Below are 17,755 nucleotides of genomic sequence, written 5' to 3' on the forward strand. Positions count from 1 at the left end.
CCTCAAGATAGTGTGGGTGTCAGAAAATACTCCTCAGTGAGGCCTTATGAAATCATTGGTGCATCTGTCAGGATTGGTTTTGGCTATAATAGGAACCTACTCAGAGAAGCAAACAAGGGGTTTATCTACCTCAGGCATAAGAAGGTCTGAGTAGGACATTTAGAGCTGGTATATCAGCTCAGTGATACCATCAGGGAACCAGGCTCCTTCTGTTTCCTTGCTCTATTGTCTGTGGTTTTCACCCTCATGTTTGCAAGATGGTTGCTGCATCTCCAGACATTGTGCCCTCATTCCAGGAAGGAAGCTTACCCCAGGGACTTCTACCTACTTATACTCATTGTCTAGATAGAACTGTTACATAGCCATGCATGGCTGCAATGGAGATTATGTCACTCAGTAATTCACTTTCCAAAGACCATAGGAAGATGGAGGTGAGGGTGTTGGAATGGTTGTTGAATGAGTCAGTCTGTAGAATCTGCAACAATCGATGAGAACACAAGTGGGAGATACTGTAGTAGAAACATGCTGATTTCAGTGATGATGGATCCTGGGGCAGCAGGGGTGAGGTCAGGTAGCTGCAATGTGAGAGGCCAGGTGGATGTGGGTACTATAATCAACAGCAGAGCCAGTGCATTAATTACAGTGGTCTGACCTACAGGGATCTTTGGTGTTGCCTAACTGTGGGGTCCTTAAGACCAAAATAGATGGTCAAAGATGCTACCTGATTTTTATTATTTTAAAAACTCTGTTAGTAAACAAAGGCCTGACTTAAGTCTTCACAATATAGTCATGGCCCCTGACCCAATCTCAGGTCTAGGTCAGACCAAGAATGCAGGAGAAGTCAAGTGTCTAGGGAAATGGCCCTGTGATAACATCATGAATACTTGCTAAGGATCTTCCTTCCTCTAAGTCTTCCCCAAAGGACCCAAAGCCACTCACCAGGCCATTTCCCAGGTGTCCTGAGAAATAACCAGACCTTCTGGGGATTAACAGATGCTCGGTCTGCATCAACATGATTTCCCAGAGACCCAGAACTCCACTGTGAATGCATCAGAGTGAAGGCATTTCTGCTATACTGAGGGGATAGCCTTGACGACCAGTAGAGTAGGAAATCATCCCAGGGAGCAGATTTTCTGAACTTGTCTCTTCCATTTTGCCAGGAGGTAGAGATGTCTGATATAGAAATCCATGCTGATTCATAGACAGTGGCTAGTAACTTAACTAAATGATCAGATTTGGAACAGCATGATTGGAGAAGGGGCCATGAGGAGGTCTGGGAGAAAGGTATGGCCAGAGTTCCTGAAATGGATTCAGAGTGAGAATGTTTGTGTCCTGTGTGAATGCTCAGCTAAAATTCCTCAGTGCTTTTAATAATGAGGTGCTCTAGATGACCTCTCTATGGATATCAATCAGCCTTTGTTTCCAGCTACCCAGTACTTGTTTACTGTATTCCTGAACAAAGTGGCCATGGTGGCCAGGATGGGGGTCTATGTGTGCTCTACAATGTGGCTTTCCCCTCACTGCAGCTGACCTGACCATCCACCTATCCTGACAGCCTACTAGTATGCAGCAATAACCACGTAGGTACATACCAGGGGATGCCAGCCCGTGCCTGGTGGAAGGTTGATTACATTTGTTCCTCTCCTAAAAGAGATGAGGCAGCAATTTGTCCTCCCTGAAGGTGACACATTCTGGAATTGGATTTGCCTTGTCCTCCAAAATTCTGCCACCACCATCTTTCAGGGACTCACTAGATGGCTTTCACTGTTATGCTATCCCTTATGACACTTGCTTCTGATCATGAAACTCATTTTATAGGGAATTCCCTGGACTTACTGTAAATACCCCTCACCCTGAAACAGCTGGCCTTTTGGCGAGATAACTCTGTGAGGGTAGAGTCCTCTTCTGCAAGATGTAGTGCATATAGTATATACTGTGAACCAGTGACCATGGCTTTAATAGAAGGATCTGGGAACCAAAGTGCAAGGGAGAATGGCACTTCTCAGTTAATACCTAGTGACTCAAACATCTTTGCTTGCATTTCTTGTGATTCTGAGCTTTGCTGGTTTAGAGGGAAGCAAAGGTGGACTGCTTCTATGAGGGGAACATAGTGATGATTCCAATGGTTTGAAAGGGGAGGATTACAATATTGACTGAGTGAATACAGAGTATGACGGGAACCTTGTAATACTGAGTGTTCATGGTAAATTTAATGGAAGACATCTGCAATCTTAGGCCACCAAAGGTGCAGATGGAAATGAAGGTTTAGACCATCCCACTTAGTAAAGGCCTCTAATCCACTAAGGTGAGGGCTGAAGTCAGAGGAACATGGAATAAGTAATGGAAGAGAGAAATGAAACACATCAGCCATGGCCTCATGATTAATTGCAGAAAGGGCAATGGTTACAGCCTGTACATTTTTCTTTGCTGTCTTATGCATTTATTTGCATATTCTACTTAGCTTTCTCCTTTCCCTTTACCACATTACTATATATAGTTTGTGTTGATAGTGACTGACTTTACAATTTAGTTCATAGATCAGAGCACATCCAGATAAAGTCGTCATGGAGCTGGGGGAGGAATGGACATCATTCAGGCTCCTGGCCTTGCAGCTGGATGTAGTATATTAGGGGGATGTCATCTCACTGCTGATTGAAGGAACAACTAAACTTATTTAAATTGTGTGTAAATTCCACATTTTCAGATAATCAGAACAGATAATTGGATCAGTAGATAGATAATTGGATATTTCATTTCCAAAACAGTCAAGAAGGTGCTAAGCATAAAGCTTGTCAAATGCAAGAAAGATGCTGAATATGCAACTGTCAGTGAATTCTAAGAAATGTATTTAATTACATTCTCTTTTTTTCTTCAAAGGAGAAAAAATCAGTTATTCCATGTGGCCAAAATATTACTTCATTAAGGATTTAAATATATAGGTAATAAAATACAGAATCTCTTATAAGTATCCCAATTTATTCTAAAGTATTACTATCAAGTAACCCTGATCATTACATAAACACAGGTTTACCAATCTTTGATTTTATAGATTAACAAATTAAGTTAAATTAAAAAGAAATGTACAGACACCATTTTCACTGTTACAACACAGGGACAAACCACCACACATAAACACACAAAAAAATCAGAAGTATATTTTATGCCAGAGTTACTTTCTGTCCAGGTCGAAACACTGTTCCACTTTGATTTTTTCTCTTCTTTGGATTTTGAAAGCTTTCATACCTTTAAAAAAAAAAAAAAAAAAAGTAACATTTAATACATGTAAACGCTAAACTTATAAAACAAAAAACAATGGTTTGTTTCCAAACACAATTTTTTAAGAAACAAAAGAGAAATAGCTGGAAAAAAATATTTGCAAGAAATTAAAGGAAGTTCTTACACGTAAATTTTTTAAAGTTGAACACTCTAATAGAAAAAGAGAACAAAGGGGATGAATAGACAAGTTAGAAAAGATAAAATACAAATGGCAGGGGCTTCCCTGGTGGCGCAGTGGTTGAGAGTTGGCCTGCCGATGCAGGGGACACGGTTTGTGCCCCGGTTCGGGAGGATCCCACATGCCGCGGAGCGGCTGGGCCCGTGAGCCATGGCCGCTGAGCCTGCGCGTCCGGAGCCTGTGCTCCCTTGCGGTATAGGCCATGGCAGTGAGAGGCCCGCGTACCGGAAAAAAAAAAAAAACCCCAACAGCAATGATTAATATATAAAACATAACTTCTGTATTTTAACTGAAGAAATGTAAAATTTTAAGATATAACTTTTTTCTTTTTTTTGTGGTACACGGACCTCTCACTGTTGTGGCCTCTCCCGTTGCAGAGCACAGGCTCCGGACGCACAGGCTCAGCGGCCATGGCTCACGGGCCCAGCCGCTCCGCGGCATGTGGGATCTTCCCGCACCGGGGCACGAACCCGTGTCCCCTGCATTGGCAGGCGGACTCTCAACCACTGCGCCACCAGGGAAGCCCAAGATATAATTTTTGTCCAATCAAATTGGCCAAGTTTAGAGAAATACTACATTTAACATTAGGGTGAGGTGAAGCTGGTACTATAATTATATTGCTGTGGCAAAATACATTGTATGGTATTTATGTAAGACAATTTGGCAATAGATTTCAAAAGCATTAAAAAATGTGAGTACACTGTGATGCAACAATTCTACCTCTATCCCAGTGAAATAAGTAAGGATATGTGCAAACATTTAGGTATAAGAATGTTCATTATCACATTGCCTATAGTGAAAACGTGGATGCAACTTAAATGTCCAAAAATTGGATGTTATGGTATATCTATATTATAAAATGACAGTAAAAACAAAGTAGTATGGGGCTTCCCCGGTGGCGCAGTGGTTGAGAGTCCGCCTGCCGATGCAGGGGACACAGGTTCGTGCCCCGGTCCGGGAGGATCCCACATGCTGCAGAGGCTGGGCCCGTGAGCCATGGCCGCTGAGCCTGTGCGTCCGGAGCCTGTGCTCCACAACGGGAGAGGCCACAACAGTGAGAGGCCCGCATACATGCAAAAAATAATAATAATAATAAAGTAACGTATTTAAAATGTGGAAGAATATTAAAGATGTATGTATGGATGAAAGGGGGGCTACTCTACAGCAATATGTGCAGAATGTCTTATTTTAGTAAGAGAAAACATATAAGCATACAAATAAGTATGCTTTGGGAGATAGTGGGGTTAAGGGAAATTTCTGGGTTTTTTCCCCTTCTCTGTTTTCTGATTTTTCTGCAATGAGTACATATTATGTTGAAGGGGGGAGAGAATATGCCACCCTCAAAATGAACCACTTTGGCATGTGGATTATTTTGAGCTGAAAGGAATCAAGACCTTTCAAGCAGACTCAGGAAAAGCTTTTTACCTCTCCTTTAACTGGCTAAAAGAATTTAGATAGGGGGCCTGCACCAGAAAGAGAGCTATTACCAGAGAGAACTTTTTTTTTTAATCTGCGTGGCAAACATCTGCTCTTCTCATCTGCTGTGAATTGCCTTCTTCCCCTCTGAAGCCCCAGGCCCCTATCCCTTTCCTTAGCTCAGGACAGTATATAAGCCTCAACTGGAGACTGCCTTTGAGTCTCATTCTTATGGGGTTCCTGTATGTACGAAATTAGTTTTTCACCTGGTAACATCTTATGTCAATTAATTATTAGATCAGCCAAAGAACCTAGAAGGGAGGAAGGGAAACTTTTTCTATCCCTACAATTTGGTACGCATGGGGGGCTCCACTGGCTGGACACCACTTGCTCTGGGGCTGCAGGTGGGAGATCCTGGGACCTCTGACAAGAGCCAGCAGATGGTAAGAATCCTTACCACGTCAATCTCCTGGAAGTGGTGAGAGTCCATTTCTAAATTTAGCAGGAGAAAAATACTTGTGTAAACTAGTTCCTTAGGAACAGTGACTCTGGAAAAGATCTGTTCTGAGTACTTTTATTTTCTATTGATCCAATTCCTCCATGGTTATTGTTTTATTCTTCTTCTTCTTCTTTTTTTTTTTTTTTTTTTTTTTGCGGTACGTGGGCTTCTCACCATTGTGGCCTCTCCCGTTGCAGAGCACAGGCTCCGGACGCGCAGGCTCAGCGGCCATGGCTCACGGGCCCAGCCACTCCGCGGCATGTGGGATCTTCCCAGACCGGGGCATGAACCCATGTCCCCTGCATCAGCAGGCGGACTCTCGACCACTGCACCACCAGGGAAGCCCTATTGTTTTCTTTTGTCTCTAGTTTTTGTGTCACTTTTCATAAGGAGGAAAGCCATAGTGTAGAAATGCAGGCATAGGTCCTCTGAGCCTGTTGTTCCGGCCAGCCTCACAGACTGGTGACTTCACAGTTCTAATGGACCTGCATCTGTTTAGACAAACTTTGCTGTGGGTCCCTTATATTTAAAAAAATGGGTGAGGTTTCCCCTCGTCTTGTTCTGTCTTGAGAGCTTGGCTTCATGACCAGTGAAAATATTCTCTCTGGCTTAACCAGAGAGAAGCCAGCCAGAAGATATAAGTATCAGCTTGTAACTGGTGGGCAGCCAAATAGACTCAGGATCTGAGACATGAAGTGACAAGCAGCATGATTTTTTTCTTTTTATATATAGATCTTTATTGGAGTATAATTGCTTCACAATACTGTTAGTTTTTCTATTGTATAACAAAGTGAAACAGCCATATGCATACATATGTCCCCATATATCCTCCCTCTTGCGTCTCCCTCCCACCCTCCCTATCCCACCCCTCTAGGTGTCCACAAAGCACCCAGCTGATCTCCCTGTGCTATGCAGCTGCTTCCCACTAGCTATTTTACATTCGAAAGTGTATATATGTCCATGCTGCTCTCTCACTTCGTCCCAGCTTCCCCCTCCCCACCCCATGTCCTCAAGTTCATTCTCTATGTCTACGTCTTTATTCCTGCCCTGCCACTAGGTTCATCAGTACATTTTTTCTTTTTTAGATTCCATATATATGCACTGGCATATGGTATTTTTCTCTTTCTGACTTACTTCACTCTGTATGACAGTCTCCAGGTCCATCGACCTCACTACAAATAACTCAATTTCGTTTCTTTTTATGGCTGAGTAATATTCCATTGTATATATGTGCCACATCTTCTTTATCCATTCATCTGTCGATGGACACTTAGGTTGCTTCCATGTCCTGGCTATTGTAAATAGTGCAACAAGCAGCATTCTTTTTGTCCAACTGTGCCAGTTCTTCGGAAGTTTGTCTTAAGGTGTCCCAGCCCATAAGGGCACTTTGTTGTCTCAACCTTCATTGTCTTGTTAGTGCTGGAAAAGTCCCATTCCAGTAACGCCTGCCCAGTGTCAGAGATGAGCAGGTCTGCGACTAGAGGAATCACACATTCCGGTGGGAATTCCGTTTTCACTATACCATTCTTACTACCTGTGACAATGAAGGTTTTTGCTTTTTTTGGCTAATTCTGGGAGTAAACTTTGTGGATCTTGTGAAAGCTACATCTTTTGCACTCTTTTGGGACACTTCTTGTGTTCATGGTTAAGCCATAAAGAGGCTTATGGGTTTGAGTCACCGTTAAGATTAATATAAGACCATATTTGTCAGTGGCCAGAGAATGGATCCTTTGAATTGGAAAAACTTCTGTTTTTGAGAAAGAAAGTGAGTGAGCTCTCATGCTAAACAACTGCATTTCCAGCAACAACTGTCTTTCCATCAACCGATGGAAAGACAAAATTATAAAGAGGACACAAAGGAGTACAACAGCCAGCCTTGGGGACTCCCTTAACAGGAAGAACAGAAATTAGACTCAAAAGAAAAATTAAAGTCCACGTTCCATGTAAATCCCCCTTCTCAAAATCTGGCCCTGTCTACCTGTTTTAACTTCCCTTTCCTTACAAGATTTACAGAGAGCACTCTGGCCTGACTTCCAGGCAAGGGGTATACAGCTTACTTGTGTAGATGCTAAAAGCCAGGAAGTGAGTTTAGGAGCATCACCCAGGATGGGTGGTAAGGCTAGCACCGCTGTCCTTTACAACTCCCCTGACTTTCCAGGGCCCTGTAATCAGGCTCTGCCACCTTCAGGCCTTGCCACGCAGCATCCTTTGTGTATGTAGCCTGGACTGCCACTGCAAAGAATTCATGTCCCATGGATAGGAGCAGATCCAATAAATCATAAAGACCTTTTACCTGCACTTTCAGAAAGTCCTACCGAATTTAAAGGAGTTAGAAAGATTAGTGGCTATCTATAACCCCACTCACAGGGACCCTGACTGGCTGCTAAGGGGTATTCTGCCCACCTGTGATTACAGTGCAGCCATCAGACAAGCCAGATGGTACCCGGGGAAAAACCCCCTCACAGGGTAAACAGATGACCAGAATTTCTTTCAGGTTCTTCTACAAATAATCAGGAAGTGGATCAGCTAGCTCAAAGGCCATGTTCAGGGGCTGAGAGAAGCAATAGTAGAGGCTTTTCCCCCTAAGGGGAATTGATCTAAGGTTGAATTATACATGCAGAAAAAAGGAAAGCATCTGAAGTCCTTTGAATGCTTTATCCAAAAATTTTAAAGGCATACTGCATTAAACCCTGAAGCTTCAGAACATAGGAATCTTTTCTTTAAAAAAGTTTATTGAAGTATAGTGGATTTACAATGTTGTATTAATTTCTTCTGTACAGCAAAATGACTCAGTTATACATATATATATTCGTTTTCATATTCTTTTCTATTACTGTTTGTCACAGAATATTGAATATAGTTCCCTGTGCTATACAGTAGGACCTTGTTTATCCATTCTATATAAAATATTTTGCCTCTGCTAATAGCAAACTCCCATCCCTTCTCTCCTCTACCCCGCCTTCCTCTTGGCAATGACAGTTCTGTTCTCTATTATCTGTGAGTCTGTTTCTGTTTTGTAGATATGTTTATTTTGATTTGTATCGTATTTTATTTTATTTATTTTTGCGGTACGTGGGCCTCTCACTGTTGTGGCCTCTCCCGTTGCGGAGCACAGGCTCCGGACGTGCAGGCTTAGCGGCCATGGCTCATGGGCCCAGCCTCTCCGCGGCATGTGGGATCCTCCCGGACCGGGGCACGAACCCGTGTCCCCTGCATCGGCAGGCAGACTCTCACTGTGCCACCAGGGAAGCCTGACTTGTATCGTATTTTAGATGCCACATATAAGTGCTATCATATGGTATTTGTCTTTCTCTTTCTGACTTCGCTTAGTTGATAATTTCTAGGTCCATCCATGTTGCTGCAAATGGCATTATTTCATTCTTTTTTATGGCTAAGTAATATATTCCATTGTATTTATATACCACAACTTCTTTATCCATTCATCTGTCAATGAACATTTAGATTGTTTCCATATCTTGGCTATTGTAAATTGTGCTACTGTGAACATAGGGGTGCATGTAGCTTTTCAAATTATAGTTTTGTCCAGGTATATGCCCAGGAGTGGGATTGCTGGATGTGGCAACTCTATATTTAGTTTTCTGAAGAACCTCCATATTGTTTTCCATAGTGGCTGCACCAATTTAAATTCCCAGCAACAGTGTAAAAGGGTTCCCTTTTCTCCATACCCTCTCCAGCATTTGCTATTTGTAGACTTTTTAATGATGGCCATTCTGACTGCTGTGAGGTGGTACCTCTTTGTAGTTTTGTAATTAGTGACATTGAGCATCTTTTCATGTGCCTATTGGCCATCTGTATGTCTTCTTTGCAGTAATGTCTATTTAGGTCTGCCCATTTTTCGATTGGGTTGTTTTTTTTGTTATTGAGTTCTATGAGCTATTTGTATATTTTAGATACTAACCCCTTGTCTGTCACATCATTTGCAAATATTTTCTCCCACTCCATAGGTTGTGTTTTTGTTTTGTTTATGATTTCCTTTGCTGTGCAAAAGCTTGTAATTTTGATTAGGTCCCATTTGTTTATTTTTGTTTTTATTTCTATTGCCTTGGGAGACTGACCTAAGAAAATATTGCTACAATTTATATAGTAATATTTTATGTCAGAGAATGTTTTCCTGTGCTCTCTTCTCGGAGTTTTATGGTGTCATGTCTGATGTTTAAGTCTTTAAGCCATTTCGAGTTTATTTTTGTGCATGGTGTGAGGGAGTGTTCTAACTTCATTGATTTACATACAGCTGTCCAACTTTCCCAGCACCATTTGCTGAAGACACTGTCTTTTTTCTGTTTTATAGTCTTGCCTCCTTTGTCGAAGATTAATTGACCATAGGTGTGTGGGTTTTTTCTGAGCTTTCTATTCTGTTCCATTGATCCATATGTCTGTTTTTGTGGCAGTACCACACTGTTTTGATTACTGTAGCTTTGTAGTATTGTCTGAAGTCTGGGAGGGTTATGCATCCTGCCTTGTTCTTTTTCCTCAGGATTGATTTGGCAATTTAATGGTTCCATATAAATTTCAGGATTATCTGTTCTAGTTCCATGACAAATGTCATGGGTAATTTGATAGGGATCACATTAAATCTGTAGATTGCTTTGGGTACTGTTGCCATTTTAACAATATTAATTTTTCCAATCCAAGAGAGTGGGATATCTTTCCATTTCTTTGAATCCTCTTTAATTTCCTTTATTAATGTTTTATAGTTCTCAGTATATGTCTTTCATCTACTTGGTCAGGTTTATTCCTAAGTATTTTATTTTACTTTTTGATGTGATTTTAAAAGGGATTGTTTATTTACAACCCCTTTCTGATATTTCATTGTTAGTGTAAAGAAATGCAACCAATTTCTGTATGTTAATCTTGTATCCTGCTACTTCACTGAATTTGTTTATCAGTCCTACTAGTTTTTGTCTGGAGTCTTTAGCGTTTTCTGTATATAGTATCATGTAATCTGTATATAATTTTACAGCTTCCTGACCAATTTGAATACCTTTTATTTTTCTTGTTTGATTGCTGTGGCCAGGACTTACAGTACTACGTTGAAGAGAAGTGAGAGTGGGCCTTAAGACGTTCCAGATTTCAGCAGGAAGGCTTTCAGCTTTTCACTGTTGAGTATTATATTGACTTTGGGTTTGTCATAAGTAGCTTTTATTATGATGAGATATGTTCCCTCTATACCCACTTTCTTATGGGTTTTTATCATGAATGGACATTGAATTTTATCAAATGTTATCAGATTTTTTCTTCATCTATTGAGATAATCATGTAGTTTCTGTCCTTTCTTTTGTTGATGTGGTATATCACAATGATTGATTTGCATATGCTGAACCATCCTTGTGACCCTGGGATGAATCCAAATTGGTTGTGGTGTATGACCTTTTTTATGTGTTGTTGAATTCGGTTTGCTAATGTTTTGTTGAGAATTTTTGTGTCTATATTCATCATATTGGCCTGTAATTTTCTTTTTTGGTTATGTCTTTGTCTGGTTTTGGTATCAGGGTGATGGTGGTTTCATAGAATGTCTTTAGGAGTGTTCCTTCCTCTTACATCTTTTGGAAGAGTTTGAGAAAGATCGGTATAAGTTCTTTGCATGTTTGGTACAATTCCCCAGTGAAGCCATCTGATCCTGGACTCTTGTTTGTAGGGAGGGTTTTTTTAATTACATATTCTATTTCATTTCTAGTGACTGGTCTGCTCAAATTATCTGTTTCTTCTTGATTCAGTTTTGGTGTGCTGTATGTTTCTAAAAATTTGTCCATTTCTTCTAGGTTGTCATGTTTGTTGGCATATAATTGTTCATAGTGTTCTCTTATTTTTTTTTGTATTTCTGTGGTATCAGCTGTGATTTCTTCTCTTTCATTTCTTATTTTGTTTATTTGGGTCTTCTCTCTTTTCTTCTTGGTAAGCCTGGACAGAGGTTTGTCAATTTTGTTTACGCTTTCAAAGAACCAGCTCTTGGTCTTATTGATTTTTTTCTACTGTTTTTTAAAATCTCCATCTTATTTATTTCCCCTCTTATCTTTACTATCTCCTTCCTTCTGATGACTTTAGGTTTTGTTTGTTCTTTTTCTAATTCTTTTAGGTGGTGGGTTAAGTTGTTTATGTGAGATTTTTCTTGTTTCTTGCCTTTTGGGAGGTCTGAGGTCTTCTGCCAGCGTTCAGTAGGTGTTCTATAGGAGCAGTTCCACATGTAGATGTATTTCTGATGTATCCGTGGGGAGGTAGGTGATCTCCGCATCTTACTCTTTAGCCATCTTGAAGCTGCCCCCTCTCGTTTCTTAAAGAAGCCTGTATCGCTAAGAACTTCCCTCTAAGAACTGCTTTTGCTGCATCCCACTGGTTTTGTATGGTTGTGTTTTCTTGTCATTTGCTCAAAGTATTTAATTTCTTCTTTGATTTCATTGTTGACCCACTGGTTTTTAGTAGCATATTGTTTATTCTGCATGTAATTTTTTTGTTTGTTTCTTTTTCTGTGGTAGACTTCTAGTTTCATGCCATTATGATCAGAAAAGACGCTTGAAGTAACTTCTATATTCTTAAATTTGTAGAGACTTGTTTTGTGCCCCAGTATGTGGTCATCCCTAGAGAATATTCTGTGTGCATTTGAAAAGAATGTGTATTGGGGGTTTTTTTTTTGTTATATCCTGAAGATATCAACTAAGTCTAAATGTTCTATTATATCATTTAGGGTCTCTGTTCCTTTATTGATATTTTGTCTCGAAGATCTGTCCACTGACATGAGTGGGGTACTAAAGCCTCCTACTATTACTCTGTTCCTATCAGTTTCTCCCTTTATATCTGTTAGTGTTTGTTTTATGTATTTGGGTGCTCCTATATTAGATGCATATAGGTTGACAAGCATAATATCCTCCCCTTGTATTGATCTTTTTATCATTAGTGTCCTTCCTTATCTTTCTTTATAGCCTTGTTTTAAAGTCCATTTTGTCTGATGTGAGTATTGCAAACCGTTTCCTTGTCATTTGTTTGCATGAAATAACTTTTTCCATCCCCTTACTTTCATTTGTATCATTTTTCTTAGATTCCACATAAAAGCAATATAATATTTGTCTTTCTGTCTTACTTCACTCAGTATGACAATCTCTAGGTCCATCCATGTTGTTGCAAATGCCATTATTTCATTTTTTATGGCTGAGTAATATTCCATTGTATATATGTAACACTTCTTTATCCATTCATCTGTCGATGGACATTTAGGTTGTTTCCATGTCTTGGCTATTGTAAATAGTGCTGCAATGGACATTGGGGTGCAGGTGCTCTTTCAGACCATGTTTTTCTCCAGATATATGCCCAGTAGTGGGATTACTGGGTCCTATGGTACTATTTATAGTTTTTTAAGGAACCTCCATACTGTTCTCCATAGTGGCTGTATCAATTTACATTCCCACCAACAGTGTAAGAGGGTTCTCTTTTCTCCACACGCTCTCCAGCATTTGTTTGTAGATTTGCTGATGATAGCCATTTTGACTGGTGTTAGGTGATACCTCATTGTAGTTTTGATTTGCATTTCTGTAATAATTAGCGATGTTGAACATCTTTTCATGTGCCTCTTGGCCATCTCTTTGTCTTCACTGGAGAAATGTCTATTTAGGTCTTCTGCCCATTTTTTGATTGTTGTTTGTTTTGATGATATTAAGCCATATGAGCTGTTAGTAAATTTTGGAGACTAATCCCTTGTTGGTCCCATTCTGTGTGTTGTCTTTTCATTTTGCTTATGGTTTCCTTTGCTTTGCAAAAGCTTTTGAGTTTAATTAGGTCCCACTTGTTTATTTTTGTTTTTATTTCCATTACTCTGGGAGACAGACTGAAAAAGATATTGCAGTGATTTATGTCAGCGTTTTCTGCCTATGTTTTCCTCAAAGAGATTTATAGTGTCTGGTCTTACATTTAGGTCTTTAATCCATTTTGAGTTTACTTTTGTGTATGGTGTTAGGGAGTGCTCTAATTTCATTCTTTTACATGTAGCTGTCCAGTTTTCCCAGCAGCATTTATTGAAGAGACTGTCTTTTCTCCATCATATAGTCTTGCCCCCTTTATAGTAGATTAATTGACCATAGGTGCATGGGTTTATTTCTGGGCTTTCTATCCTGTTTTGTTGATCTATATGTCTGTTTTAGTGCCAGTACCAAAATGTTTTGATGATTGTAGCTTTGTAGCAGAGTCTGAAGTCAGGGAGCCTGATTCTTCCAGCTTCATTTTTCTTAAGATTGCTTTGGTTATTCGGGGTCTTTTGTACCTCCGTACAAATTTTAAGACTTTTGTTCTAGTTGTTAGAAAAAAGGCATCGGTAGTTTGATAGGGATTGCACTGAATCTGTAGATTGCCTTGGGTAGAACAGTCATTTTGACAATATTGATTCTTCCAATCCAAGAACATGGTATATCTTCCCATCTGTTTGTTTCATCTTTGACTTCTTTCATCAGTGTCTTATAGTTTTCAGAGTAAAGGTCTTTTGTCTCCTTAGGTAGTTTTATTTCTAGGTATTTTATTCTTTTTGATGCGATGGTAAATGGGATTGTTTAACAACAAAAGATCAGAAATTCAAAAGAGTATAGAAATGCAATATAGGGACTTCCCTGGTGGCGCAGTGGTTAAGAATCTGCCTGACAATGCAGGGGACACGGGTTCAATCCTTGGTTCAGGAAATCCCACATGCCGCGGAGCAATGAAGCCCATGAACCACAACTACTGAGCCTGCGTGCTACAGCCCGCAAGCCACAACTACTGAGCCCGCATGCCACAATTACTGAAGCCCATGCACCTAGAGCCTGTGCTCCACAACAAGAGAAGCCACTGCAATAAGAAGCCCGCACACCACAACAAAGAGTAGCCCCTGCTCGCCGCAATTAGAGAAAGCCAGCACACAGCAACAGAGACCCAACACAGCCATAAATAAATACATACATACATACATACAAAAAAAATAAAAGAATCTGTCTTACAATGCAGGGGACACTATTTCGATTCCTGGTTGGGGAACTAAGATCCCACATGCCACAGGGCAACTAACCCATGTGCCACAACTTGAGAGCTCATATGCCACAACTACAGAGCCTGTGCACCATAACAGCCCACGCACCACAACTAGAGGGAAGACTGCACACTGCAACGAAAGATCCCATGTGCCACAACTAAGACCTGACACAGCCAAATAAATAAATAAATATATATAAAAAAACAATTGTAGTCACCGTTCTATTTAAAATTTAAAAAAAAGGAAATGCAACAGATTCTGTGTATTAATTTTGTAACCTGCAAATTTACCAAATTCACTGATGGGCTCTAGTAGTTTTCTGGTAGTGCCTTTAGGGTTTTCTATGTATAGTATCATGTCATCAACAAAGTGACATTTTTACTTGTTCTTTTCCAATTTGGATTCCTTTTATTTCTTTTTCTTCTCTGGTTGCTGTATATAGGACTTCCAAAACTATGTTGAATAGAAGCAGTGAGAGTGGACATCCTTGTCTTGTTCCTGATCTTAGAGGAAATGCTTTCAGCTTTTCACTGTTGAGTATGATGTTTTGCTGGGGGTTTGTCATACATGGCCTTCAGTATGTTGAGGTATGTTCCCTCTGTGCCCACTTTCTGTAGGGTTTTTACCATAAATGGGTGTTGAATTTTGTCAAAAGCCTTTTCTGCATCTACTGAGATGATCACATGGTTTTTACCTTTCAATTTGTTAATGTGGTGTATTACAGTGATTGATTTGCGGATATTGAAAAATCCTTGCACCCCTGGGATAAATCCCATTTGCTCATGGTGTGTCCTTTTAATGTATTGTTGGATTTGCTTGCTAATATTTTATTGAGGATTTTTGTGTCTATGTTCATCAGTGATACTGGTCTGTAATTTTTTTGTGGTCTCTGTATGGTTTTGGTATCAGGGTGATGGTGGCCTTATAGAATGAGTTTGAGAGTTTTCCTCCCTTTGCAATCTTCTGGAACAGTTTCAGAAGGATAGGTGTTAACTTCTCTCTAAATGATTGATAGAATTCGCCTGTGAAGCCATCTGGTCCTGGACTTTTGCTTGTTTGGAGTTTTTAAATCAGTTTCAATTTCATGACTTGTGATTGGTCTGTTTATATTTTCCATTTCTTCCTGTTTCAGTCTTGGGAGATTGTACCTTTCTAAGAATTTGTCCATTTCTTCCAGTTTGTCCATTTTATTGGCCTACAGTTCCTTGTAGTAGTCTCTCATGATCCTTTGTATTTCTGTGTCCATTGTAACTTCTCCTTTTTCATTTCTAATTTTATTGATTTGAGTCCTCTTCTTTTTTTCTTGATGAGTCTGGCTAAAGGTTTATCAATTTTGTTTATCTTTTCAAAGAACCAGCTGTTAGTTTCATTGATCTTTGCTATTGTTTTCTTTCTCTCTATTTATTTCTGCTCTGATCTTTTATGATTTCTTTCCCTCTACTAACTTCAGGTTTTGTTTGTTCTTCTTTCTCTAGTTGCTTTAGGTGTAAGGTTAGGTTGTTTGTGATTTTTTTGTTTCCTGAGGTAAGACTGTATTGCTATAAACTTCCATCTTAGAACTGCCTTTGCTGCATCCCATAGGTTTCGGGTCATTGTGCTTTTGTCTGTAGGTATTTTTTGATTTCCTCTTTGATTTCTTCAGTGATCCATTGGTTGTTAGCCTCCATATGTTTGTTTTTTACATTTTACATTACATTTTCTTGTAATTGACTTCTAATCTCATAGTATTGTGGTCTGAAAAGATGCTTGATATGATTTCAACTTTCTTAAGTTTACAGAGGTTCACTTTGTGGCCCAGCATGTGGTCACTCCTGGAGAATGTTCCACGTGCACATGAGAAAAATGTGTATTCTGCTACTACTGAATGGAATGGTCTATAAGTATCAATTAAGTCCATCTGGTCTCATGTGTCATTTAAGGCCTGTGTTTCCTTATTGATTTTGTGTCTGGATGATCTGTCCATTGATGAAAGTGGGTTGTTAAAGTTCCCCACTATTACTGTGTTACTGTTAATTTCTCTCTTTATGGCTTTTAGTATTTGCCTTATATATTGAGGTGCTCCTACACTGGGTGCATATATATTTACAATTGTTATATCTTTTTGGATTGACCCCTTGATCATTATGTACTTCTTTGTCTCTTGTAACAGTCTTTATTTCATAGTTTATTTTGTTTGATATTAGTATTGCTGCTCCAGCTTTCTTTTGATTTCCATTTGCATGGAATACCTTTTTCCATTCCCTCACTTTCAGTTTGTATGTGTCCCTAGGGCTGAAGTGGGTCTCTTGTAGACAGCATATATACGGGTTTTGGTTTTGTATCCATTCAGTCAGTCTAAGTCTTTTGGTTCAAGCATTTAATCCATTTACATTTAAGGCAATTAAAGATATGTATGTTCCTATTGCCATTGTCATTGGTTTGGTTTTCTATGTCTTTTTTCTTCCCTTCCTCTTTTGTTCTCTTGTGGTTTGATAACCATCTTTAGTGTTGTGTTTGGGTTGCTTTCTTTTTCGTGTGTATATCTATTGTAGTTTTGGGGTTTGCTGTTCCCACGAGGTTTTGATATAGCAATATATATATGTACAAGGTTGTTTTACATTTCTGGTCTCTTTCCCGCCTAGAGAAGTTTCTCTGTCAAATCTGAATGAGAGCCTTGCTTGGTAGAATGTTCTTGGTTGCAGGTTCTTCCCTTTCTTCACTTTAAATATATCGTGTCACTCCCTTCTGGCCTGCAGTTTCTGCTGAGAAATCAGCTGATAACCTTACGGGGGTTCCCTTGTATGCTATTTGTCATTTTTCCCTTGTTGCTTTTAATAGTTTTTCTTTCTCTTTAATTTTTGTCAATTTGATTACTATGTGTCTTGGCATGTTCCTCCTCAGGTTTATACTGCCTGGGACTCTCTGCGCTTCCTGGACTTGGATAACTGTTATCTTTCCCATGTTAGGGAATTTTTCAGCTATTGTCTCTTCAAATATTTTCTCAGGTCCTTTCTCTCTTCTCCTTCTGGGACCCCTATAATGCTAATGTTGGTGCCTTTAATGTTTTCCCAGAGGTCTCTTTGGCTGTCTTAATTTCTTTTCATTCTTTATTCTGCTCTGTGGCAGTGATTTCCACCGTTCTGTCTTCCAGGTAACTTATCCATTCTTCTGTCTCATTTATTCTGCTATTGATTCCATCTAGTATATTTTTCATTTCAGTTATTATATTGTTCATCTTTGTTTGTTCTTCTAGGTCTTTGTTAAACATTTCTTGTACTTTCTCGATCCTTGCCTCCATTCATTTTCTGAGATCTTGGATCATCTTCACCGTTATTATTCTGAATTCCTTTTCCAGTAGGTTGGCTATCTTCACTTCACTTTGTTCTTCTGGGGTTTCATCTTG

At 39.6% G+C, this 17,755-nt stretch overlaps 1 protein-coding gene across 1 annotated transcript in view; it reads right to left on the bottom strand.

The window, feature by feature from the left end:
- Nucleotides 1–2,959: 2,959 nt before the first annotated feature.
- PEX1 (peroxisomal biogenesis factor 1) overlaps nucleotides 2,960–17,755 on the bottom strand; it is a 73,802-nt gene continuing 59,006 nt past the window's right edge. Inside the window, exon 24 of the mRNA XM_004265606.4 lies at nucleotides 2,960–3,243. Coding sequence (XP_004265654.1) covers nucleotides 3,159–3,243 — 85 coding nt within the window. The 3' untranslated portion in view covers nucleotides 2,960–3,158. The remainder of the gene's footprint in view (nucleotides 3,244–17,755) is intronic.

This window comes from Orcinus orca, chromosome 9 (assembly GCF_937001465.1).
Source record: "Orcinus orca chromosome 9, mOrcOrc1.1, whole genome shotgun sequence".
NCBI classification, from domain to species: Eukaryota; Metazoa; Chordata; class Mammalia; order Artiodactyla; family Delphinidae; genus Orcinus; species Orcinus orca.